General features: G+C 45.4%; 1 protein-coding gene and 1 long non-coding RNA gene across 7 annotated transcripts in view; both read right to left on the bottom strand.

The window, feature by feature from the left end:
- Window positions 1-1458: 1458 nt before the first annotated feature.
- LOC310707539 overlaps window positions 1459-26681 on the bottom strand; it is a 152930-nt gene continuing 127707 nt past the window's right edge. The window contains exons 2-3 of one of the 2 annotated variants that reach the window (XR_014526557.1): window positions 3643-3788; window positions 1459-1822 (exon numbers count right to left, since the gene is read on the bottom strand). This is a non-coding gene — a long non-coding RNA (uncharacterized lncRNA). The remainder of the gene's footprint in view (window positions 1823-3642; window positions 3789-26681) is intronic. The other variant, XR_014526558.1, reaches the window with a different exon arrangement.
- On the bottom strand, window positions 16720-25793 carry P2RY1 (purinergic receptor P2Y1). 5 transcript variants are annotated; one of them, XR_014526445.1, is made up of 5 exons: window positions 25321-25789; window positions 19991-21077; window positions 19324-19370; window positions 18593-19220; window positions 16720-18332 (listed from the first exon to the last, which is right to left on the bottom strand). XR_014526445.1 is itself a non-coding variant. In XM_083504467.1 (3 exons), exons 2-3 carry the CDS (start codon window positions 21018-21020, stop codon window positions 19327-19329), a joined length of 1074 nt encoding a protein of 357 aa, XP_083360593.1. In that variant the 5' UTR covers window positions 21021-21077; window positions 25321-25790; the 3' UTR covers window positions 19282-19326. The 5 variants fall into 5 exon arrangements, 2 of the variants coding, with proteins under 2 accessions (XP_083360593.1, XP_083360592.1); XR_014526444.1 differs by lacking the exon at window positions 19324-19370 and having other exon boundaries at window positions 16720-18349; window positions 25321-25793; XR_014526446.1 differs by lacking the exons at window positions 19324-19370; window positions 25321-25789 and adding an exon at window positions 22520-22680 and having other exon boundaries at window positions 16720-18349.

The following is a 26681-nucleotide window of genomic DNA, read 5'->3' as shown; positions in this document are numbered from 1 at the left end:
TTTTTATACTCTACAAAATCAGGAATCAAGCAAATGTAACTTCTGCCTGCTGGAAAAAGTTAGGGAAACATTTCCAACGGTCTGGGATTAGGCATTTTGCTAAACGAACTGCATTGTGTTTTGTACTATTCGTTTGCAGAAAAATAAACATTTGAAAATATAAAATCCTGTTGGTTTTTCACACACACACTCTTGCTGTTGTCATTTCATACTCCCCTGTTTCTTTGTCTCCTCTTCTTTCTTCTATATTCCCTTTGTTTATGGCTTGTTGTTGTTTACAGTTTGCCAAGTAACCCAAGTGAAGGGTTCAGCACAGGTGAAGAGTGGCAGAGTTATTTAGTAGACAAGAAGAGCAGATTTCCTTAACTGCAAGCTAAAAATATCGCATCTTACCAGAACAGCAAGAAAAAAGGCTTTTGCAAGACTTTCCACTTCCTCAGGGCCCCACCCTAGGGACACATGTTTCTTTCACAACAGTCGTGATCAATTTACTTTTTTCTGGTCTAATTTCAGGAAGCTGCATTCACAGCAAGAAAGGAAGTGCTGCTGTTTGGTTTGTCAGGACCATTTGAGATGCTTATTCCAGGGATGGAGGAATCAGCGGCTACAACTCCCATCTTCCCTGACTCCTGGCCATATTGCTTGGGTCTGATGGGAATTGAAGTCCAACAGAATCTGGAAGGCCACAGGTTCTCCTCAAAATGGAGCCAAACACACATGACCAAGAGGGCACTGGTGGTGCTGTGGTCTAAAACACTGAGTCTCTTGGTCTTGCCGATCAGAAGGTCGGCGGTTCAAATCCCTGCGATGGGGTGAGCTCCCATTGCTCTGTCCCAGCTCCTGCCAATGTAGCAGTTTGAAAGCACACCAGTGCAAGTAGATAAATAGGTACCGCTGCAACGGGAAGATAAATGGCATTTCCATGCACTCTGGTTTTTGTCACGGTGTTCCATTGTGCCAGAAGCGGTTGAGTCCTGCTGGCCACATGACCCAGAAAGCTGTCTGTGGACATAGGCCAGCTCCCTCAGCCTGAAAGTGAGATGAGGAGTGCAACCCCATAGTCACCTTTTTTAAAAACCTTTTTACATGACCAGGAGAGGGCAGAACACAATTTACAGCTTACTCCTAATTGCATTTACCCCAAAGTGCATCACGTTTGATTTCCATGGAACTTACTCTGGAAAGGTGCTCTCTCTCTCTCCTAACACAAGAATTCATGGGCATCCAATGTTGGAAGATTCTGGAGAAAAGAAAGTACATCTTCACACACCACATAGTTAAAACTGTGGCGCTTGTTCCCACAGGAGCCACTGAGGGCCACCAAGCTTGGATGGCTTTAAAAGAGAATTAGACAAATTCATGGAGAATAAGGCTATCAATAGCTACTAGGCATGATGGATATGTTCTGCCTCCACTGTAACATTTCTGGATAGCAATTTTTGGGAATCACAGGTGGGCTGTTGTGCTCAGGTTCTGCTTGCATAGGACTCTGCTGAACAATATAAGACAACATAATGGCCAATAACAATGGTACTAAACACTATTTATAGACTAATGCAAATAACCAGAAATTACAACCAAAGTCTCTAAATCTTCTTCACCAGTCGCGGAAGAATAATTCAAAAGTTCAATATATACATAATCTGTCACCAAATATCACCGGAACAGAGTTTCCGGATAACCAATCTGTTTCGTTCCATGCTTCATCAGCCAATCTTGATCAATTCTTCATCAGCCAGACTTGTAAGAATTAATACGAGAAGAATGCAGTTCAATTTCTTAACAAGCTGAAATTGCAATATACATGCGATGAAACCTGCGTCTGTATGAAATAAAATGCATAATACAATATGTACAACTAAAATACACACCCAATCTTACATGTAAGCAAATAATACTCTGGATCAGTGCTCATATGATGCACAGGACTCTGGCTGGCTCTTGTTGCATTCTTACTGCCCACCATGCAAAGTAGTAGAGGGTAATTGATCTGAGAATAGTCATACTTCAGCCACACTGTGACCCTCCCTATTTCAAGCTTTGAAACGTTGACGGATCAGCCCAGATAGCTCAGTTGGCTAGAGTGTGGTGCTGATAACACCAAGGTTGCAGGTTCGATCCCTGTATAGGACAGCTGAATATTCCCTGCATTGCAGGAAGTTGGGTTAGATGATCGTCAGCGTCCCTTCCAACTCTACGATTCTACAATATGTCTTTCTTGCAACTACTTGTAGCAGAGGCAGAATTCAAATCTTAATATAGCCATCTTTTACCCTGCAACAGAGAAGTTTTGATTCAGTCCCCAGATTAGAGAGAGAGATATATTAGAGTGCTAAGTGCCCATCAATGTCCCTTGAAGGCCTTGTGGACTCAGTCTATATAAATAGACTAAAGAGAACTAAGTTCCGTAAAAGCTCAGTGTGGTGTGAGAGCCAGTGTGGTGTAGTGGTTAAGAGTGGTGGACTCGTAATCTGGTGAACCGGGTTCGCATCCCCACTCCTCCACATGCAGCTGCTGGGTGACCTTGGGCTAGTCACACTTCTTCGAAGTCTCTCAGCCCCACTCACCTCACAGAGTGTTTGTTGTGGGGGAGGAAGGGAAAGGAGAATGTTAGCTGCTTTGAGACTCCTTAGGGTAGTGATAAAGCAGGATATCAAATCCAAACTCTTCTTCTTCTTCTCATCCTCAGTTCATGGGTACTGTAATAAATACCGGGGAAAGTTTTAACTTTTTAGTGATGCTTCTAGGCAATGGTCTGTGTGATGGTGGATTTGCACTGTGTGTGTGTGTTCTTTCCTTTCCCTTTTTGTCTGAAGAACTCTGTGTTGTTTCAAAACCAGCAAGAAAATTACATCATCCAAGTGAGAGATCCAACTAAAAACTTTCCTTTTTTCTTTTTTTCTTTTCAGGAGTTAATTAAATCACCCCATGTTATTGGAGGCTGTGCCATAGGCAACATGGCAATGCATGCATGCAATATATCAATATATATTAATAGAAAATATGTGTATCTTGTTCTTACATGGGGTTTCCAGTGATCAAGTCCACATCTATGTAGCCCATCAGATGCTCCTCACTGAGATCCTGCACTGGACCTGTCATTGGAACTTTTGTGAAGCTTCGGCCTGGGTTTTATTTAGGAAGGAACTGTCAAGTTTGTTTCTCTCAGTTTCTCATTTTTTCCCCAATCTTAAATTAACTTCTTCACATTTCTTCAGCAATTTGCCATTTTTAAAAGAATCCTCACAAAAATTCACCAGCATTTTAGTGCAAATGCCTTCCAATAAACACGTTTGTACACAATTTTGTAAGCAATTTCCCCATAATATAATGTGTTTCATATGTTAGTTTCACTAATATAGAAATTTCTATGTACATTCACCTCCTAATATATGCCTTTTTGTAAACATTGCTTGGTCAGAAAACCATAGCACAAATTTTGGAGAAGTGCAAATTTCAAAAGGGGGCTTTCAGAAAGTGCAAGTTTTATAGATTTGCCTTCAGATACTAACAGAACTGAATTTCTCCCCCATGCCTAGTGTTACTGAAGGATTCCTTCTATGGAAGCTAGAAGCCTACCTCTAAGTCAGTGCTGGGGAACCTCAGACCAGGGCCAAATCAAATGCAGACCAACAGACATACCTGGCTCCTGGGATTCTGCCAAGGTCCCAGCTCCAAGCCACTTCCTCTCGACCAAGGCTATACACTCAACCAGTCCAGCTTTGCATTCTCCTTGAGTGCTTTTGACTGACTAGAATGTACCTTTGACCTGTGCTAAAGCCTCTTGCCTGGATGGAGAGACACAAATATGGAGAGGTGTCTGTTTGGAATGTAGCCTACTGTACAAAGATTAAGGATTGTATCCATTGCTCCACACACAGCCTGCTTTTACCACTGGCCCCACTACTCACTGGCATGCCGTCCCTGGAATGTTGCCCAACAGAGAATGCAGCCCTTGAATTGAGAACGTTTCCCCATCCCTCCTTTAAGGAGTGGCTATGATAACCCACAGTGTTACTCAAAGTCTAACATGTGGCAGATGGTGACTACAACTTGCAACCAACTTAACTTTGCCTAAATAAAACAAATTGTAAAGTGGGTGTAACTTCTGAACAGTTCCCCCCTGCACTGTAAATGTCATTCTCCTTGGTATTCTTGAACCTTCCAAGTAGGTTAAAGGAAGCCATTTCTTGTTGGTTTTAAAACCTGCTTATCTATATGGCCTAGATAAAGTCTGCACGTCATGGTAAGTTGCAGTTTTGAGCACTTGAAGTTAACAGGAAGTTTAATGCTGCTAGATAAACATATGTTTAAAGCAAACGCTAAGTTGTACAGCTCAGCATTTATTTTCAAAGGAGGAAAATTCATTCATTTTTCCCTGAAAAGAAACGGAAGCACTCAATCTAATATCAGATGAAAATGTCAAATGTGGTTTCCTCACTTCATTTTGTTAAATGAATTCTAACACTGGGATAGGGATGGAACAATCTGTAGATTTCTGTTCGCTCCCTTTTTCATTTTTCCAATCTTAAATTCTCTAGACTTCTACAGCAATTTTCAAATATATATTTAAAACCCTCAAGAAAAATCATAAAATTCCTCCTAATAAGCACATTTTTGTATGCAGTATTGACTAAAGCACACATTTTTGCAAGCAGTTCCCCTGTTATAATGCATTTTGCATGTTATCTACATGAATAATTTGTATTCATTTTTAATGCACATTCCCCCTAATATATGCATTTTTGTAAACACTGGTTGGAGAATGACACCCCAAAATTCACAGACGTGTGAATTTCTAAGGATGGCTGGGTTTTGATTCTCATATTGTTTTGCAAAATGCAAATTTAATAAATTCTCTTTCAAATATGAAGTGAATCAAATTTATCTCCCCTGGGGAACCTGCGGCCCTCCAGATATTGCTAGATTCAAACTCCCATCAGGCCCAGCTGACATGACTAATGGTTAGAGATGACAGCAGTTGCATGAAGTTGACTACTTCATACGAGAGCCAGCGTGGTGTAGTGGTTAAGAGCGGTGGACTCGTAATCTGGGGAACCGGGTTCGCGTCTCTGCTCCTCCACATGCAGCTGCTGGGTGACCTTGGGCCAGTCATACTTCTTTGAAGTCTCTCAGCCCCACTCACCTCACAGAGTGTTTGTTGTGGGGGAGGAAGGGAAAAGAGAATGTTAGCCGCTTTGAGACTCCTTCAGGTAGTGATAAAGCAGGATATCAAATCCAAACTCCTCCTCCTCCTCCTCCTCCTCCTCTTCTTCTTCTTCTCCTCCTCCTCCTCCTCCTCCTCCTCCTCCTCCTCTTTAAATGCCATCTAGGTTGGTGGCCTGCCCTGCCTCCTGTGGGAGTGAGTTCCACAGTCTAACTGTGCACAGAATGAAGAATTACTTTGTTTTATCTGTCCTGAATCTCCCAACATGCGGCTCCATTGGATGTCCATGCGTTCTTGCATTGTGAGAGAAGGAAAAAGACTTGTCCACTTCCTCCATGCCACACATAATCTTATAAACTTCTATCTTGTTGCCTCTCAGTTGCCTTTTCTCACTGTGGTGTGTTCTTGCCATGAGCTGTGACCAATGGAAGTCTTCATGGGCTGTTCTTTCCCTGTGGCTGATAAGAGACTGAGACATCTGCTCTTTCCCTGTGGCTGATAAGAGACTGAGACATCTAAGTACTGTGCAACAGAGCTGGCCTTGGAAATCATATATCAGTGGTGGACAGAGGCACAAGCAGGCAGAGGATTGAGTGTGAATGTTACTTTTGTACAGTAGGCTTGTTTCTTCAAACTCAAGCCTCACACTCTATCCCCCATCCAGACAAGTAAGAAGGGGTTATCATAGTTCCGGGATACATTCCTCCCAGGCAGAAACACCCAAGGAAGGTGCAAAGCTGGAATGGTGAGGCTTGGGAGAGTGTGCGGCTTGGGAAGAGCACTGAGGGGTTATATTTAGGCCACATTCATATCATACATACACAGAACTTTGATACTGTCTGCACCCTTAACAAACTACAGTTCCCATAATCCTCGGGGCAAAGCCCTGCCTGTTTAAAATGGTACAGTGGTGCCCCGCAAGATGAATGCCTCGCAAGATGAAAAACTCGCTAGACGAAAGGGTTTTGCGGTTTTTGAGCTGCTTCGCAAGACGAATTTCCCTATGGGCTTGCTTCGCAAGACGAAAACGTCTTACAAGTTTGTTCCTTTTTCTTAACACTGTTAATACAGTTGCGACTTGACTTCGAGGAGCAACTCATAGAACGCGGTGTGGTAGCCTTTTTTGAGGTTTTTGGTGATTTTTGAAGCTTTTCCAAAACTTTTCCGACACCATGGTTCACAAGACGAAAAATTCGCTAGACGAAAAAACTCGCGGAACAAATTAATTTTGTCTTGCGAGGCACCACTGTATTGTAGTGCTTTAAATGTATGTTGTGGGTGGCTTTAAGTTTCTCAGCCCCCACATCTCCACCTTAAGGTAAAGGTGGCGGTTCCCTCACTGTGAGAAGCCAAGTTACAGGGAACCAGGCAGAGGGCCTTCTCGGTAGTGGCGCCCTCCCTGTGGAACGCCCTCCCACCAGATGTCAAAGAGAACAACAACTACCAGACTTTTAGAAGACATCTGAAGGCAGCCCTGTTTAGGGAAGCTTTTATTGTTTGATGTATCATAGTATTTTAATATTCTTTTGGAAGCCGCCCAGAGTGGCTGGGGAAACCCAGCCAGATGGGCGGGGTATAAATAATAAATTATTATTATTATATTATTATAAGGTAAAGGGACCCCTGACCATTAGGTCCTGTCGTGGCGGACTCTGGGGTTGCGGCGCTCATCTCGCTTTATTGGCCGAGGGAGCCGGCATACAGCTTCCGGGTCATGTGGCCAGCATGACTAAGCCGCTTCTGGCAAACCAGAGCAGCACACGGAAACGCCGTTTACGTTCCCGCGTGCTTTCAAACTGCTAGGTTGGCAGAGGCAGGGACCGAGCAACGGGAGCTCACTCCATCATGGGGATTTGAACAGCCGACCTTCTGATCGGCAAATCCTAGGCTCTGTGGTTTAACCCACAGCACCACCCGTGTCCACATCTCCACCTTACATGTTGCCATTAATTTTTTTTCTTGGTAATTCACTGGACAAACATAGTTTCCTCCCCACCTGTACACATTCACAAACCTCACTGAGGGGCAGACAACCTACAGCTCGAGGGTTTCATGCCTAACTTTATGCGGGGGGGGGGAGATGTCATGAGAAAAAAAACATGGAGGGGAAGCAAAAATGGGTGTAGATGTGAAAGAAAGCTGGAGGGGACAGGCTTCTGTCAAGTGTTCAGTACAGCTTTCTGGAAAGAACACTCTTTTCCAACCCTTTCAGCCTTCCAGGTAGGGAAGAAGAGGAAAGAGAAAGAAAAAATGGCAAAGACAGGTGGTCCTGGTTCCATTCATTGCTGGCTCTAGCTCCACCCACACAGGCTCCCCCACAAAAAAACCCTCCCCAAATTAACCACCCAAAGGGCAAGATGGTAAGCAAGTGGTTTGTAGTCCCGTCCATAAACACAGTCGGTGCATAATTCTTCTGCGACAGCATTACGTGGCCAGTTCTCTCTCTGAGCCTGTGTGCGCGTTCCAAATGTTAAGCCTATTCAATGATGTGTGAATCACTGAATATAGAATAAGGCTGTGACCAGATGGTGGGTGGGTGGCTCTGCTTGTTCTCAAAACGTCAAGAGCCAATTTGCAACAGGATCTTATGAGGCATTGTGTGGATATTGCAACTGAAAGCACTGAGCAAGGGCTGTCAATAACATCAGTAACCACTGATGGGTCACCGGCTTGCCTTGGAGAAATCTAGAGTTGCCAGTAAATAGCATCACACGGGCAACAGGCCTTCAGATTCAGGGAAGACATATTGGGCAGTTGTATAATCTTACAAATGTACACAACCAGCTGCATGTAAATTGGAGGGCCCATCCAGAAGAATCTGGATTATGTTGCCTTTTTGTGCATATGTAAAGCAACAGCTAAAGGGACATGGGTGGCGCTGTGGTCTAAACCAGTGTTTCCCAACCGGTGTGCCGCGGCACACTACTGTGCCGTGAGACACCGGCTGGTGTGCCGTGGGAGGGAGGCGGGCGAGTCGGGCGGCGAGAGGCGGCGGCGGCGGCGGCGAGGATCCGCGTCGAGCCGGGGGCGGCTCCGCGGTGGTGGTGCCGAGCGGCGGGGCAGCTCGCGCAAAAGGGAGGAGCGCGAGACAGCGGAGGAGGAGGAGGCCGGCATGTCCGGGAAGCAGCAGCAGCAACAGCAGCAGCAGCAACTCCCGGCGACGGCTCCTCCTCCGCCCGCTATCGCCGCCGCCGCCTCAGCTGCCCTCGCTCTGCTGCCTCCTCCCACCCCGGCAAGGGGAAGGGAAAAAACGTTCACTTTTGTGCGTCCCCCCCCCCCCCGCGTGACGCTGCGCGCTGACGTCACGGGGCGGGGCTTTAATGGTGGTGTGCCGCGAGATTTTTTTCCGGTAAGCAGGTGTGCCGTTGCCCAAAAACGTTTGGGAAACACTGGTCTAAACCACAGAGCCTAGGGCTTGCCGATCGGAAACATAGCTATGCTTGGCAGGGGGTTTCCTGCTTGGCAGGGGGTTGGACTCGATGGCCCTTGTGGTCTCTTCCAACTCTATGATTCAATGAATTCAAATCTCTACAACGGGGTGTGCGCCCGTTATTCGGTCCCAGCTTCTGCCCACCTAGCAGTTCAAAAACACATCAAGTACAAGTAGTTAAATAGGTACCAGTCCAGCGGGAAGGTAAACAGTGTTTCTGTGTGCTGCTCTGGTTCGCCAGAAGTAGCTTAGTCATGCTGGCCACATGACCCAGAAGCTGTCTGTGGACAATCGCTGGATACCTCAGCCTATAGAGCGAGATGAGTGTGCAACCCCAGAGTCGTCCGCGACTGGACCTAACGGTCATGGGTACCTTTACCTTTACATAAAGCAACAGCTAAAGCTGTTGGTGTGTGATGGGAAAATAAGCTGTTGTTTTTCCATTTCTATTTTGCTTATCATTTGTTTATATTGCACTTGTTAATTTATTTTTCCAAGGAATTCAGTAGAAAGCCCAAACAGTTTTCTGCTGCTTAAAACTTTGGTGTTTTCCATCCAAATGGGATCATAACTGCAGGCATTCTATTCCTTAGAACAGGGGTGCCCAAACTTTTTTCAGATTTGATGAAGTGTGTTGAGCTTTTTTTAGGATTGAAGTTGCTGAGCTTTTGAAGTTGCTCCTCATTTTATAGGCAGTTTAAGATGTATGAAGATCCCACAACCTTCAGTGGGAAATTCAGCAGTGTTTTCCTGCTCATTACTTATGTGTGTTTGGCACTGTATTTACAGGCATTCTAATACAGTACACAAACAAACAAAGAGCAAGTCTTTGCTTCCTGTAACTTTGCTTCTTCCATCCTAATAGCACAAAATATTCAAATATGCAGGATACCAGACAGGCCAGATTTCAGATTTACAGGACAAATGTTCCCCATTATATAGGAAATTAAAAGAATTGCATAGGCATAGCCAAACAGCTATCAACATTAAACAGAATTTTCCTATCTGTCAATTTCACTGCTCTACCACTTTCTCCCAGTGACCTGTGTGTGAACTGTATATACTGGTAGGTCTGTTTTCTTAAGGCAGTGTCTCCAATGCAGAGCAGTTACACGTGAATCATTTTCATTTTGCTTCCTTTTACTAAAATATATATTTTAAAAATCCCATTCATTTTTATTATTAAAACAAATGGAGGAATCAAGCCTCATTTGTTTATTTTTTAAAAAAGCATGAATGTACACCCCTTAGCATGCGGGTTAACAAAAAGAACAGATTTTTTGAAAGCAGGCTACTATTCACAGTAGTTTAATATGTTATTTACGATGTACAGGGACCCATATGAATTTCGCCTTCCTTGGGCTATAGTTTTTGCATAGTAATAGGAGAAAACCTTTCCCTCCAGAATCTGTGTGAAGGGCACCCATCGTCAGCATTCATCATGGGAGGGAGGAATTGTGTGTAAACACCCCTAAGTTACGGTTGTGTCTGAGCTTTACCAGCATGGCAAGTATAAAATGTTGACTTCTATAGATAGCACTTTTACCCCCTTAAAGAAATAGGTCAGGTCAGCAGCAGCAGCCCTTGAGTTAAATGACATAATTGATAGCCTTTGCCGAGTGACTGATTCACTTGTCTGAAAAGAAGGGGTTTCAAATCAATACTGCTCAGAAGCTTCCCGATTCCTTCTATTTTAGCATCCACACCTTCTAAACTGGAACTTGCAAATATTCCTGTTCTCGAGGCAAGTTGGTTGGTTGTAATAACATAGCAGCCAACACATCAGTGTACCATCACTTTATTTGATTTTTATTTATTTTTTTACTCTCGAAGTAGCTCAGTACAATACTAGTGACTTGGTGGAGTCAGTGCAGTTCTACTGTCACTAAAAAGTTACAAGATGCTATCGGCATGCCTTATACAAAAACTGCATGCAACCAACACAGTGCTTTATACAAAAAGAAAAAAAGGACAATCTTGTTTTTTTTCCTTTATTCATGAGAGTTATGCACAGTTAGTTGTTGTTTTCCCCAAACGACTACTAGTTTCAATCCACAACAGAACCTGAGGAGCTTAAATATCAAGTAACACTGTCTCTGTAGGCAAATCAAACCAAATGGCACTGTTATCCACAAATAAATCTCGAGTTACTCAACAATATTACAGAATGGTAGAAAAATAAAACATTTTCACATATGCACTTGAAACACACTATAAAGTCCAAATTTGCAAAACATTTAGCACATAAATCACACTCCCCCCCTTCCTTCATATTTGTTTGAAATGGTGATGCTGATTTAAAAAAAAAAATACACCCCGGACATTATATTTCTTAACAGATACAGTCTGAGAAGCTAAATGGTCACTGGTGATTAAAAACATACAGGCAGCATTCCTATGAACCGGCTATGCCTGTGTACCAATCCCAAAGGAAACCATTTAAATGTGAAACCCCACAGTTTCTGGGTTATGGTGAGGAAGTTAAATCTGAATATAACAAAGGTAAGAGCAATGAAATACTTCCAGCCAAGCCACTGTGCTGCAGGTTTATGGCATTTTTGTGTCTTCCACACACCTTTTGTTTGGACAGCTAAATTGTGCTCTTTATTTATGCATGGGAAACTCACCTCCCCCCCCCCCCCAATGCTTTTACACACGAGGCAGCATGCTCTGGAGAATTGAGCAACTCTGTTTTCCAGTTTTATTGCTGCCTAACTGAACATCCCTGGGCAATTGAACTTCACTTCGGCTTCCTATCTCTACAGTAGACAAGATGATGCCATCTGGCTTAAAGGGACACGGATGTGTAACCTGTTTTGTGAACGCAAAGGGAGTCATATTGCTACAGCTCTTTTCCATATCTCCGAGGCTAAGGCAAACAAATGAGGTTTCATATACTTTGCTCACTGAGGAGTAAAAATGCCTGGATGCCAAGATACTGGAAAGCAGAATGTAGTCTGAGGAGGGGAGGCTATTGCTCTGCTATAAAGCTCCACTCAAGGCACTAATCTGAGAACAGACAATGTCTGAATTCAATTGCTTTTATTGGAAAACATGCAGTCCATGCAGTTCCTTCAGTGTCTGAAGTGCTTTACAATGATAACCTCTCTTTGTTCTTACCACAAGCCTGTGGGGTGGAATAGTAGGAGAAGGGAGGTTTCAGGCCACCCAGTGACTGGAGAGGGATTTGAATTCAGGTCTCATTCAGATTCAACAGTCTGCACATCGCACTATGGTCAGGCAGGGCAAAACACACTTCTCTATTTCCATTGGCATGGCTAACTATAATGCCAAGCTAAATATGACTAGGATGTAATAAATCTCCTATGGAATCCTGCAGAATCTCAAAAGGGTAACAACATTCACTCCACACACACACACACATACAAAACAACCCACAGTTTTAATTAGTGCAGGTACACATGTAATGTGGGGAGGTAAGAAGCCTTCTTCTCTCCACCATTTTTGTGGGTTTTCTGGAAAATTTTGAATTTTTGCATTAGAATTTTTTTCATCCTCTACAGCAGGGGTGGCCAACTCTGAAGAGACTGCAATCTACTCACAGAGTTAAAAACTGCCCCCCCCCCCACTTTTGGGGGGTTCAGGTCAAAGTTGTTAAGCTTTTTTAGGGAGGAGGAAAGCCCCGTTTTTTGGGGGGGTGAAGAGATAAAATGTTGAGCATTTTTTAGGGGAGCCAAAGATCCAAAGTTGTTGAGCTTCTTTGGGGGGAGCCAGTGATCTACTAGTGATCTACCAGACATCCACTGATCTACTGATAGATCACGATCTACCTGTTGGACGTGCCTGCTCTAGAGCAGTGTTTCCCAACCGGTGTGCCGCGGCACACTACTGTGCCGTGAGACACCGGCTGGTGTGCCGTGGGAGGGAGGCGGGCGAGTCGGGCGGCGAGAGGCGGCGGCGGCGGCGGCGAGGATCCGCGTCGAGCCGGGGGCGGCTCCGCGGTGGTGGTGCCGAGCGGCGGGGCAGCTCGCGCAAAAGGGAGGAGTGCGAGACAGCGGAGGAGGAGGAGGCCGGCATGTCCGGGAAGCAGCAGCAGCAACAGCAGCAGCAGCAACTCCCGGCGACGGCTCCTCCTCCGCCCGCTATCGCCGCCGCCGCCTCAGCTGCCCTCGCTCTGCTGCCTCCTCCCACCCCGGCAAGGGGAAGGGAAAAAACGTTCACTTTTGTGCGTCCCCCCCCCCCCGCGTGACGCTGCGCGCTGACGTCACGGGGCGGGGCTTTAATGGTGGTGTGCCGCGAGATTTTTTTCCGGTAAGCAGGTGTGCCGTTGCCCAAAAACGTTTGGGAAACACTGCTCTAGAGCAAGGGCCGGGAACCTCTGGCCATGGGCTTAAGGCCTACAAGCCCTTTGGCCTGCAAGACCATTTCAGCCAAGCCACCCCCACCTGCCCTATACCTGATGTCATATAGGAAGCCAGGTGTGGGGCAGGGAAAAAACTTGGCTCAACCAAAATCCAAAAGGGTGTTTTCAGGCACTACCGATCAGTCTATCTGCCATGTCTGCAAAGCGCATTTCACTGCTGATGCCAGGTGATTGACAGGTACGTGGCTCCACCCACCTGCCAAACCTGGCCCGTGAGGTACAGAGGAGATAATTATCAGGCCCATTGTGCTAAAAACGTTCTTAACCCCTACCCTAAAGAATTATCTAATTTAGCATGCTTTTGCATTTGGTAAATAAAGCTTAAAAGTTCGTATCTGCTCAGTCTGTCGAATATTAATCTGTAGTTGACATTCATCTAAATGAACTTATGAAACAGGGCTCTTTTTTTACCATGGAAAAATAAAGAGACTGCTCATCACCCAAGAACAAACCCCCACCATTAAGGGGGTATGTCAGCACCAACATTAAACCACAGGTAAGACTGAACAGGTTGCCTGTTCAACCAGGATGCTTAACTGGCTACAATTCTTCCAGGCAACATTAAGAAATTGTGGTTCCTTACAAGAGCACTGCTCCTTAGCTAGTCCTCAAGATCTAGTGAAACAATATTCTCCCCACCTGAAAGAAATAATGCAGGTTAATCTAAGGGCCAACCTTCACATGACAGGTGTTGCTTTTTCCTGTCAAGCTGTGCAGCGTTCCCTAATCAAGATTTCTTTTGCGCTTTGTGGACAAGATTCAAAGAGTTAAAATAAATCTGTGGGCAATATTCAAAGAGTTAAAGTAAATCTGTGAAATTAACTACCTTTGATGTTGTGGTGTTCCTGCCGTAGCAAAGAGTGAGGCTTTTCCATATTCATGGAATAAATCCAAATGCTCGTTTCATCTACCAGTTGAAAACCAAGCACATCCAGGAAATCTGCAAACACTGATGCTCTCACCCTGTACTTTCCGTCTGGCTTTGCATTCCAACTAATTACATTTTAAATGCAAAAAAGGCACATGAGTTTCAGACTGTTGAACTTTCTCAAGTAATCACCAGTTCATCCTCAGTACTTGAATTTCTCATAAATGTATAAATTTGTTTCTCATATTCTCCAAGCGGCATGGAAGCATGGCAAGTGTTCCACGGGGCTCTGTGGGACACTTTTATATAAGCCACAATTGTCCACTTCTCCCTTTCAGAATATTTATACCTCTTGACTTCCAAGGGTTGCCTCGAGTATTTTCTATTTTGGAAACGATGCACAACAGAAAAGGTGCGTCTTGCAAAATCAAGGCTTTCAGTCTTGTGTAGGGATGATGGGGCTAGGAGTCCAGCAACATCTGCAGGGCCACAGATCCCCCCTTGCTCTAAAGGATGTTTTGGGGTGAATAGAAAGAGGAGGTCTCCATTGCATACCTTTAGGTAGAGGTTAGGGAAGAAGAAGAAGAAGAAGAAGAAGAAGAAGAAGAAGAAGAAGAAGAAGAAGAAGAAGAAGAAGAAGAAGAAGCATTCATCAAGGTTGATGTCAAGCTTCAGCAACATTGGCCATGTACTGAGCCTCACAGCCCAGCAGAGGCCCCACAGCCTCCAGATCTTGCCACTTCCTTTCACCGCAGTAGCTTCCTGTTTGCCTGCTCTGTGCAGTGGAGGCTGCCCCACCAGGATCACTCTACATTCAGCCAGCTCCCATCAGCTTGCATCATTACCTGCAGCATATCTAGGGGGTAGCACTAGCTGCCTCCGCCTCCTTAGTCTGTGTTGCCTTACTTGGAAGAACTCCGCAAGGGAAATGGGACAAAACCTGGAACTAGCTGGCTCTCCCTCTGCCTATCATTAGCTGTGGCGCTATCCGCTGTTTGCTCTAGTGCCACCTACTGTTGGCCTCCCTACTGTCCATCCTACCAGTCCCCAGTGGGCACCAACCTCCACTGCCTCTGAGTGAATAAGCAGCAACAGCAGATTAGGGGGAAGGAGCAGTTGCTGCTGCTTCCTGCTGGTCAGCAGCATTCACTGGGAAAAGGCAAGCAAATGCTGGGTGACTACAAATGACGGTAAGCTCATGTTAGGCATGACAACCAGATAGCTCAGTCGGTAGAGCGTGAGATTCTTAATTTCAGGGTTGTGGGTTTGAGCCCCACATTAGGCCAAAATATACCTGCATTGCATTGCAGGGGACAGGATGACCCTCTTGGTTCCTTCCAGTTCTCCAATTCTATGACCTTTCAAAGCAGTAATAACAGAAAGGATTAATAACTAACATGGGATACAGGTACTTTACACATCATTTGATACCCCAAAAGAACCATTTGTGGTTGAGGTACCAGAGCCCCACATTGGTTGCATCTCTCCACAGCTGCCCATTTCACTTTGTGGCCTTGAGGGAGTCTTTGTCCCTCAACCCAAATAACATTGAAAGACAGTTGGGGAGAGAAGCGAGGTCAGGATCATAAAGCACTTCATTATGTCAGAAAGAACTGCAGGAGGAATAAATAATCAAAATAAAATATTGGGCATCTGATTGCCTGGGCATCTAATAAAGTATCACTGGCACCTGGCTCCTGAAATTGTTTTATGACAGAGAAATTGTTTTATGACAGAGATAATGGGAGAACATGAAGTCTTAATTCTGACCTTCTTTGTAGCATCTCCCAGTAGGATCTTAGGATCTGCCTGACTGGTGCTCAGAAGGGATGTTGATTTGTTTTTTTAATGACCTCCATGGTTTCAGAAGCTCTTTCTGAAACTCAGTGGGATTTCAGAAACCAACTTTTAATATGGCACAGGTGAGAGGGGCTATTGAAAAAAGAAGGTTAAAAAAGCCCTCCTGTGTATGCAGATATTTCTAGACAAGTGTGGCATATTGTATTTCCAGAGACCTATATCTTGACCTTCAGAATAGGCCATGCCATCAAGATGCAGTTGATCCTCTGGGGTTGTAGCTCTTCAGGACAGCAGCCCCAACTGAGAGACCATCAAGTTCAGCATGAGGCTGCTGGACATGATGATTTCCCAGGATGTACCTACACAGATGGTGGCATTGGTCTTGATAGCTTAAATTTGATAGGGGGACCCAGATTCCTCTTTGTCACCCAAAACAGATGATTGGTGCTTTTAGAGGATGGCAAGCTTGGCGTTGGCTTCAACAATCCTGCAAGTAACCATGCAGGTCTTGTGACTCATGAAGGACTTGGTCTAAAAGAGGATCCACAAAGGGAAACCTGCTTCCACATGAGAGTCTCTCTTGCTAGATCGGCGCTCTAATGTATAAATAGAGAACCACTGTGATTTAATACTAGGGTGCTGCACGCAAACACACAAAGATTTTGCAGGATTTTTTGGGGGGGGAGGATTAGCAGATTATAAGAACGTTACACCCCAACATCCATTGACTAATTGTACGGAGCACAACAATGAACAGAAAACAGAAGTACGTGAAAGACAGCTGAATGTAAAAATGTAGCAAAAGAAAGTCATTCCAAAGAGTAAAAAATCCATTCCACCATTGTACCCTTAATTCAATTGCTGTGCCCAGCAAGGCATGCCTCAGTTCAATTTGGTTTAAGGGAATTGTTTAATGTTACATGCTTCTTGGTGATGCAGGGAAAGGTTTTCCATGTTTCCTGACACTCTCACCGAACCTTAATCTAAACAGCTAATCACAAGAGGTTAATTAATTAAAAAGAAGACTGCCACTTATTTACCACGCTTCTAAATTTTCTTGGCTTTTTACATTTTATTCAGATTGCTTGTTAAGCTAGAGCTTGACATGCATACTTGTCAACATTTGAACAGAAGCCTTGCACAATTCTAATTTATAGTTTCTTATAAAACAAGATGAGAGAGGTTGCAGTGGAAGCCTATGTATATTTACTTAGCAGTAAGCTTCATTGGGTCCAAGGGAGCTTACTCCCAAGTAATTGAGCTCAGCACCACAGCCTTAATGATGCATCTCATTATCCCTTCACTCAACAATGCCCAATTCAGAGTTTAAGTGTAGAATCAAGGAGCACTGTGAACACACTAGATAGCTCTTTGCTTGCCATTGCCTTCCTTGAGAAATAAGTTAAATAAACAGATTTTGCAGGTTCAGTAGATTTTGCATTTATGAATTTAAGCTGATTTGTAAGTCTGCCATTATTCAGAGCAATTCCCTTTCTGCTCATCCTCAGCCTTTGGAAATTAATAAGCAAGATGTAAATAGTTTATTTTTACCTCTCCTGTAAACCACAGTCTTTTTGGAAGGATTTGTTCAAGCCATTTAGGAGATTACGTATTCTCTTTATTTTATACAGAAAGAATTTTGTAATAATTCAAAGCACTGCTTGCTGCAGCAGAACATTTTTTCCAGATACATTTTGGTAGATTAAATGAAGCAAATAAGGCTTTATTTTCCATCCAAACTGTTTTGTGTTTTGAATCTATCGGGGACTGGGATTCCTGCATCAGTTGGCAGCTTTCATGATACATTGTTTTTGGCCTATTTCAGGTCATCTTCCCCACTACCTTTCTCTTAGCCATAACACTCCTTTCTAGTGCACGGTTATCGCAGCCTGTTTCTGAATGCTTGAAAAGAGCTGTAGAGAACAGTATTTCCCTACAAACCCAAGTAAGCTGGAAATGGAGAATTCAGTAAGATTGTGTTGGGCAAGGGGTAGAGCATGCAGAAGATTCTGGGTTCAATCCCCAGCATTTCCAAGTAGGATTGGATCCTGCCTGACATCCTAGAGAGCCACAGCTGAGCAGTGTTGACAATACTGAGCTTGAGCTTGGCCAAACTCTGCTTCCTAAGTTCCTAAATCCAAATGTCATGTCCACATGTGGAAATCTTTGGGGTGGTGATGAAGCCATCTCAGATCACTGTCAGGCATTGGGGAAAGGTAGGGAAGGACATCATTCAACCAAGCCTTTCTGAATCTGACGTAAATCTTTTATACATTTAGATGAGGCACTCCTCTCCCCGCCCCCCCACCTGTGAAAATTAATGACAGTTTCTTTTTCCTAAGAAGAAGAAAGGAGCATTAAATGCCAGAAAAACTGCTATTGTCATGCAAAGTGCTGTATGTTAAAAAGGGAGAAATCCAAATTAGGGCTAAAAATAAATCAAATGCAATTCTTCATGTTGACAAAAATATAGGTACTGCCAACTAGAATAGGTTAAATTACTGGAGAATTTGCACCAACCCCAAAACCTAACAGTGTTCTGATGTGCCCATTAGATGTGTACTAAACTGCTGAGAAGGAGTTGCAAGTTCTGTGTAACCTTGGGGCTGTTGGTACTGTACATCTACTATGTTTATAGATTTGTTAACCTTTCAGGGAACATGACAGCACCAATTCTTACAATCTACCGTATTTTTCGCTCTATAAGACGCACCAGACCACAAGACGCACCTAGTTTTTGGAGGAGGAAAACAAGAAAAAATATATACTGAATCTCAGAAGCCAGAACGGCAAGAGGGATCGCTGCACAGTGAAAGCAGCAATCCCTCTTGCTGTTCTGGCTTCTGGGATAGCTGCGCAGCCTGCATTCACTCCATAAGACGCACACACATTTCCCCTTACTTTTTAGGAGGGAAAAAGTGAGTCTTATAGAGCAAAAAATACGGTAATCTCTATCTGTGTCAGACTTCTAATTATTATTGAGGTGGGGCATCACATTTTCAGTAATCATCTCCTCTAAGTACAGAAGAACCCTCCCTATATGGTAACAGGGAAGATCTATTCAAAGAAGGTTCAAGCCCATGGTCAAACCATCTCAGAAGCCTGCATGAGAGAAGCCCAGCCTGTGCCAAGCTTGCTGTCACATCCAACATCACACAAAGGAGCTAGGCTTCCAGTGCATTTGGGGCTGTACAGTTTCCCCCATGTTTCCCAACACATGCTGAAAACTTGAACCCTGCATATGGTGATGGGTCAACACTACCAGATTGTCCTAGTTTGGAAGCCACGATGCCCAGCAGTTTCCCACAAACGTGCCGTGACCAGATGGTCCTCTGCACAGGCCCAGATTCAAGAGTGGGGGGGGGAGGGGACACGATTGGCTCCGCTAGACCAACTTGCTAGAATCGCAAAGAAATAATTGCCAACAGACCATTACTAACCCGCGGCCTTTCTTGCATTGTGCTTTCGGCAGTGCTTAAGAGAGTGGTCCAGGAACACATGTCTACATCCAGAACTCCTGTGATGAGGAAGCTTATCGGGACATGCAGGAAGGGAGGAGGAGGAGGAGGACCTGAAGTCAATACCAAACAACAAATTCAAGTCATCTAATATGTTCCAACCTTACTTAATTATTAAACAAAATTCAACTTTAATAAAATAAGCACCAGGCTTACTTCTCATCGATCAGCTGTGTAGAACGCCGTCAGCCTCCTTGGTATCTCTGCAAATCAAAGGGCTTTTTTTGTCGTTGATGTTTTCAATAAAAAGACCTACATTCAGGGAGGGGGTCTGCAATATCCTTGACAGGGGCTGGTCCCCTACAGACACTGCCCTTTCCAGAACCACAGCAAGGCAGAAACAGGCAAGGGAACTGGAAGCTGGAGAATAGACTAGAGCCTTAAAGAAATATTCACCTTCCACGGGCATGCCTCATACTCTTAAGTCAAGGAGACACCTTTTCTGAGGGATTGCACTGCATTTGTTGTGTGTACCGGACTATCAGATACATTATTCTTTCAGAATTAAAAGGGTAAGAACAGAAACCTCCCATACTGTTTTCCATTTAATTTTTTTAAGAATTTGACACTTACTTTCCCCACGTTTTTCCTAGCTTCACGCGGCATGTTTTTCAAACAAAACGAAACAAAATAAATTGTCCGCTTGTTAAGTTTTCTTGAAAATTAGAATTTAGATTCTTACATGGGTTAAAAATGAAGGGTGGGGATAAGGGAAAGGGGGATGAGAGTGCTTGCTTGCAAAAGGAAAATTAAACTGTTATTCACAAGCTTGTGTCTCCATTCTGTTTACACTCGGATAAAATGCTGAGAGTCATATCCTCACTTTTTGACTGCACGTTGAGCTCACTCCTTCTTGAAGCTTTCCTGGTTGCTCTCGACAGCCGTCTTCGGAACGTGTCTCCAGCCAAGAAATACAGAATAGGATCCACGCAGCTGTTGAGGCTCGCCAGCCCCCGAGTCACTTGGTAAGTGGCATAAACCCTGTCGTTAAAGGCACACATTTCTGGAGTCTGGAAATCCAGCCTGGCTCGTAGATTCAAGTTTTTCATCACGTGAAAGGGGAGATAAGACACAGCAAATACCGCCAACACTATAATAACCAGGTAAATCGATTTCCTCCTGAGCGGGGAATTGTCTAAATCTTTGTAAATCAGTGCTTTCACAATTAATCCGTAGCAACCCAGGATCAGTATGAACGGGATGCAAAACAAGAAGACCGTGGTGCACATGCTGTAAATGAAGTAGCTTCGTAGGTAGTCGTCTACCGTCGTGTCGTAGCAAGCCATGGTTTTGACTTTCCTTTCCCCAGTTCCAGAGTAGAAGAAGATGGGAGAAATCCCAGTGACCACAACCCCCCAAACTAAGGTGCTGATGTAGACGGCGTTCTTTTTTTTCAGCCGCCCCAGCGATTTCAAGGGGTAGACCACACCTGTGTACCTGTGCACGCTGATGCAAGTGAGGAACAAGATGCTTCCATACAGGTTGACGTGGAAGATGAACCTCTGCAGCTTGCACATGAAGTTCCCAAAGATCCAATCGGTTTGATTGAAGTAATAGAAGATCAGTGCAGGAAGAGTCAGGACATACAAGAAGTCAGCCAGCGCCAGGTTGAACATGTAAACCGAGATGCCACTCCAAGGCCTCATGTGGAAGATAAACATCCAGATCGCCACGCTGTTGCCCAGGAATCCAGTGATGAAGACTATGATGTAGACAGCAGGCAGGTAATAGAACTGAAAACCAGTTTTGGTCAGCAAGCACTTGCTGGTGACATTGTTCGACGTCCATCCGCTGCTAGCCAGCGAGTGGTTTTCAGTCCCGTTCAGAACAGCGGTCAGGAGGACTTCGGTCATGGTTTCTCCAGCAAAGTCACATAGATGGATCTAGAGGCCTGGTATCAGCAAGCGTCTCTGGAGGAAAACAAAGAAAGTATCTAAGCTGCAGCACTAAGAACACCAAAAGGCAGGAAAAGATCCAGCCTCCACTTCATGAGTCTGTTCAGACAATCATATCTTGGCTTATTAAGCTGATATATTTTTAAGCCTTTTGCTCACACAAGAAGCACCACATCTCCTCCCTTTGCGCAAGCCACGGTTAAATCAGGAAGCTTCTAAACCACACTTTTCCTGTTCATCTGAACCGGGGACCTACAACTTCAGAACAAGCCCAGATATTAAACCAGAGAAGTCCTCACGGTACCCTCCATCAGCCTGGGGCTGATGGAAGTTGTAGTCCAAAACATCGACACTATCTGGCTAACTCAACTTCAAGCCATGATTTCATATCCTGGCCTGTTCTGAAGCCATCAACCATAGTTTTGGTTCAGACAAAACAAGAAACTATGGTTGAGTAGAGACTTCCTGGTTTAATTGTGGCTTGTGGTGAAGGGAGGAGCCAAAAAGTGGAGGGCATTGGCAAAAGACTTGTGTAGATCTTGACTCAAGAAACCAAAAAATGAATGTCCATCGTGCAGTTTTCACTTACCACAGATCCATGCGAAGGGGGTTAAACTGTAAACCTTCTGTGAGTTGACTCTTTTGGCATGCTGACAGTTCTTGTGAATTTGCCCAAGTGTGTTAGCTAGTTGCTATTCCGATGGCTGTGTGAACAGGCCCTGGCATACCATAATTCCAGAACGGGGGGGGGGGGGGGGAGGGACAGAGCTGCTATGCTAGCTGTCCGGCAGGTGGCCTGCTGTTGTTTATTGCTGGCTGCCTCACCCTTTGCCCTCCCAGTAAGCACCAGTGACCCAAAAACGGCCTGGAAGCTGGTGTAGCAGTTCTACCCTACCCCAGCAAGTTCCCCGCTTCTGCCTTACTCACGAAACATTGTTGAGCTTCTTTCCTCAGCTTTCTCTGCTATTTCTCTTCCTCTCATTGACAACCAGCTTATACTGAGTAAGAGCACTATGCCACCCAGCTCTCCATAGCTTCAGCAAAGAGCCTTTCCCAACCCCAGTTGAGGATGCTGAGGACTGAACCCAAATCTTTTGCATGCAAAGCAGATGTTCTACCACTGTGCTATGGCCCTTTCCCTCAATGCCACATTTTAATTTGTTTCTAAGACGTCTCACCTGTCCTTCACCATAAGGTGCCATAAGGAATATGCAATTTTAAAAACAAAAACAAATGCAACCACTGCAATTGCAAAACACATACGGCAGTTCCAAATTGAACAGAGCAGTATGAATTCAGCACAAAGCAAAGCAGAATTTAGCAGAGGCATTATTTACTTGCTAGCTATCCAAGACAGCAGTATATCACGCTTCCCCCACCCCTCTGTCAAAGCAGCTTGCGTTTCCAACTAGTATCCCACACACCAGGTAGGAAGATGGAGAAGTGCTGAGGTTCACCTGCAAATTCAGCCAACAAGAGCTGTGGTGGTTTCAACCATCTCCAGGGAGCCAGGCTGATTTTCTTCCTCAGCTAGCTCTTCTTGCACTGTGGATACTTCACTTCCCAGTCTGGTTTGCCGTCAACAAAGAGCCAAAACCAGGAAGTGATAGCAAAGACCAAATGGGGGTCGGAACAGAAATGACAGAATCAAGAGGTGGGGAAGGGAATATGTTCCAAGTCTAGTCAAGCCAAACAAAGGGGAAGGCACAGATGTTGCAATCCTGACCCAACAGAAAATAGTCGGGGGGGGGGGACAGCCTCTACTGAAGCTTATGAATCAGGACTGCACCAGTGATACTGGTTAATATTGGGTTGCTGTTTTTTCTGGTGACTCTCTCCCCCCCCCCATAAAATGAATTAGACTGCAATCCTAACCCCACTTATCTGAGCGTAAGCACCATTGAATTTAATAGGACTTATATGGTAGCAGGCATGGTTAGGATTGTACTGTCAGTAGAATCACAAAATGAATGTGAGGCCAGTCAAACAAGGCACTTTCACAATTGTGGTTACCTTTGTTGGGGGGTTCCTCTTCTATTTTTTCATTATTTAATAATATTATTATTATTATTTATAACCCATCTTTCCTGCAAGGAGCCCGGGGTGCCACAAATGGCCCCCGGTTTATCATCACAACAACCCCGTAAGTCAAGATGGTGGCTGACCCAAACGAAGTTCATGGCTGAGTGGAATTTGAGCACTTTTTCTCCTAGGACCTAGTCCAGGACTCTAACCATTACAGGAGCTGCAGCTAAAATTAGTATGTGAACAGTTTTCTGTGCCTACATTTTAAGTGGGGGAACCAAGAAACAATGTAAGGAAAGTATATGATGTTGAGTTGCCAAATCTTTAAAATATTTACAACAAAAATATTTTCCAAATAAAGCTTGGTGGGGGTGGGGGAGGAACACCAAACATTTTGAGATATTTATTTATATAACACATAACATTAACACAGCACACTTTTTGTTGTTGTTTACTGAAATTAAGTCAAATAAACAGATCCTCAAATGATGTAGGGCACTAGAGAATTTCTGGATATTGGGTCATAGGGAAGGAGGGGAAATCCAGAAAACCTTCACACACAGTTTTCGGTTTCAAGGTTTTCTAGATTTTCCCATCCAGTGAAATCCAATGAATTCTCACAATTTTGCAGAAGCTCCACATCACTGGAATTCAGAGATGGCAGGAAGGGAAAGAGGGAGAGTGGCCAGGAGACAAAAGGACATAAAGGATAGTGTAAGCTAGAGCAATCTTCACCAACCTGCTGCCCTCTGGATGTTGTCAGACTACAACTCCCATTAGCTCCAGCCAACAAGTTCTGGCTGCAGATGATGGTAGTTGTAGTGTCTGGAGGGCACCAGGTTAGCAAAGGCTGAGCTAGAGAGAACGGAAGATCAGAAAGTAAATTTTACAAATTGAAAGCACAGCATCCTTTGAAACCTGCACATTTCCTAATTTTGCAATGCAGCTCTCCAACCAAACAGTGAACTAAAATGCTGATTAATTTTTATGAGAATATATATATATGACGAATTCACAGATTATTGTGGAAATGTGGAGAGCTGAATTTGAGGCTAAAAAAATGAGAAACCAAGAAGGCTGAAATGGCCAGATTCATCTATCTTTACCTGTGGCCCTTCAGATATTGTTGGGTTCCAGGTTACATCAACCCCAGACAGCAGATTCAATAGTCAGTGATGGGAGCTGTGGCCCCACAACATCTGGAGAGGAGAGTCACAGGTTCCACATCCCCTGTTATAAGGGGACCATGAGAAGGCGACTGTGCTGGGTACCTAAGCTGAAGGTGCAGACCCTGTGAGTGAGGTTTCCTTGCACAATTCCTGTAGTCTTCCTGTAGGCTTTCGGCTGCTATGGAATGTCGTATTTGTATCTGCTGTGAGCCCATTTACAGCGCAGCAATGACAGAAAGGGGGCATGTGAACAATGCGGACTAGCTTCTTTCCCAGGACGCTTGCTGCCCTTTGCTTGCCTGCTCCACCAGCTCTTATTATTCCTGCGTGCCTAAAGGGCGGCAGACTCGCTTCCCTTTCTCACCACCCAAAACGCGCGCGAACGCGGAAGTCCGCGCCTGACTTCGTTCCCAGATCAGCGGGAGCAAGTGCAGAATGCTCCCAAAGGCCAGACACCCCTTGGGCATGCACAGAGCGCCTCTCCTTCCCCACTCCAGAACCAACACACCGTCCCCACGACCCTTTTCCCCACGCTCCTTGACTGTGCTCCCGTGCGCTCGTTTGGACAGCCCGGCAGCCATCGACATTTTGACTCCTGAGTCAAAAGCTGCTGGGAAATGGATGGGTGGGTTGGTGGGGGTCTTCTAGAACTAGGATGCCACCCCCTTAAAAAACAACACCACCACCCCGTCTCCACAACCGATGTATTTTTTTGCTCTATTGGGAAAGCAGTCCCTAGTTGGCGCGTTCTTAATAGGTTTGCCATTCTCCCTTCGCTTGCATTGTTCGGAAAGGAGAGCCTTTGGGGGAAATAGCCGCTTTTGCTGGGGGAAGACGAGGAAATTCCCGAAACCCCCCCCCCAACTTTGACATCTCCGGCACTTTTAAAAAGAAACCGCTCTCAGGAGAGGGCGCTGATCACGAGGGCAGAAAGAGAAACCCATATCTATGAATGTATGTAGTTTTTAAAAAGCGATCGGGATATATATATGGGGTGGAACTATTCCCAAGCAAAAAAGGCGACGGTCGCTCGCAGGCACGAAACTTTCCCAAGCGACCCTTACCTTCTCCGGGGAGATCTAGCTGGCCCCGCTGCGCCCTGGTGCTGCCGCCGCTTCCTTCTTCATGGCGCGGTCGCCTCCGGGCAGCCCCCCGAGCGAGGCGGGCGAAGGGGACGGAGCGGGCAGCGCGCAGCGTGTGCGCCCATCAGAGCGCGGTGGCGGCGTCCGGCGCTCCGCTTCGCGATCGCCGCCACATTCCCGCACACGCACAGCCGGGGCAAAGTGCGCGCTGCTGGCTGGCGAGGGAGCCGAGGAGGCGGGAGCACTGGCGGCAGCAGCGGCGGAGAAGCAGCCTCCCCGAGGAAGCGTCGCAGGCGGGAGAGGCTCCCCGGCTCCCGCCCCCCGAAGCCCTGCCCAGCGCCGCTCGCTTCCTCGCCGAAGCCGCGCGCTCCCAGGAGGGAGGGAAGCGAGAGGCGGAGCTGCGCCTTCCGCGCGCGCTTTCCTGCGCAGCTTGGTGGGTGCCCTTAACAGGCGAAGTGGTCTATGCGTGTGGCTGTCAAGGACTCCCTCTCCCCCCTTTAAAGTGATGCTAAGGCTGCTGAGCCCCAGCCCTCTGGGCATGTGCGGAGTGCTCTGTTTTGGAGCCGATTGGGACCAAACGGCACGGGGCGGTGTCCGCGCTTTACAGCGTGCTTAAAAAGTGGCCACTTTCGTTCGAAGATTGAACAAGAACGTGTTGCCCGTTTCGATCAAGTTCAATGTCTTGATTACAAGTTATTCCAATGTCTAGCTTGGGTTGAAGAGTTGGAGGAAAGAAAGTGCCAAGTGGTGCTCGCCTCTCACCTGTTCGATGGGGTTGCCCTGTCCACTTCGCTGCATCCTGATATATTGACTGCTGCCAGGTGACAGCTGATGGAAGGAGGTCCCTGGCTTTTTTGCAGTATAGTACTGTACACACACACCGAGCAGAGCTAAAACTGTTGGAGAGGCTCTCCCTGACCTGGAACTGAGCTTCTCTCTTTAAACCCAAGCTATACTTTTTTCAGTGGTGAGGGCACATGCTCAGATGGATTCTTTAGAAGTGCCTTGTTTGTTCCAGGAATGAGCCTGGATGTATAAAATAAATCCAGGGCCAAACCCTATTTGTAGCTCATAATGAAGAAACATAGCAGGACTCCTCCCATCTGGTACATTTTCCTTCCCTTTACGTAAAAAATAGGCTCCAGTTGTTCATGGTATCTTGCTATCTGATCATATGCCTGTTTCTAAGACAAGTTCTACAGAGCTGAATGGGAGCTCACTCCTATAAGAAGTGCCCAGAGGACTGTGGCTTGTCTGTGCAGTGCAATTATATCCAGTGTCATTTACTCCCAAGTAAATGTCGACAGGGTTGCAGCTATGGCTGGAGGTTTCCTTGTGTTATT

The sequence above is a fragment of the Podarcis liolepis genome (genome assembly GCF_965112155.1).
Source record: "Podarcis liolepis genome assembly, chromosome: 5".
Taxonomy (NCBI): domain Eukaryota; kingdom Metazoa; phylum Chordata; class Lepidosauria; order Squamata; family Lacertidae; genus Podarcis; species Podarcis liolepis.
Note: the sequence above shows the minus strand (reverse complement) of the source record. Positions and strands in the feature narration are given on the sequence as shown.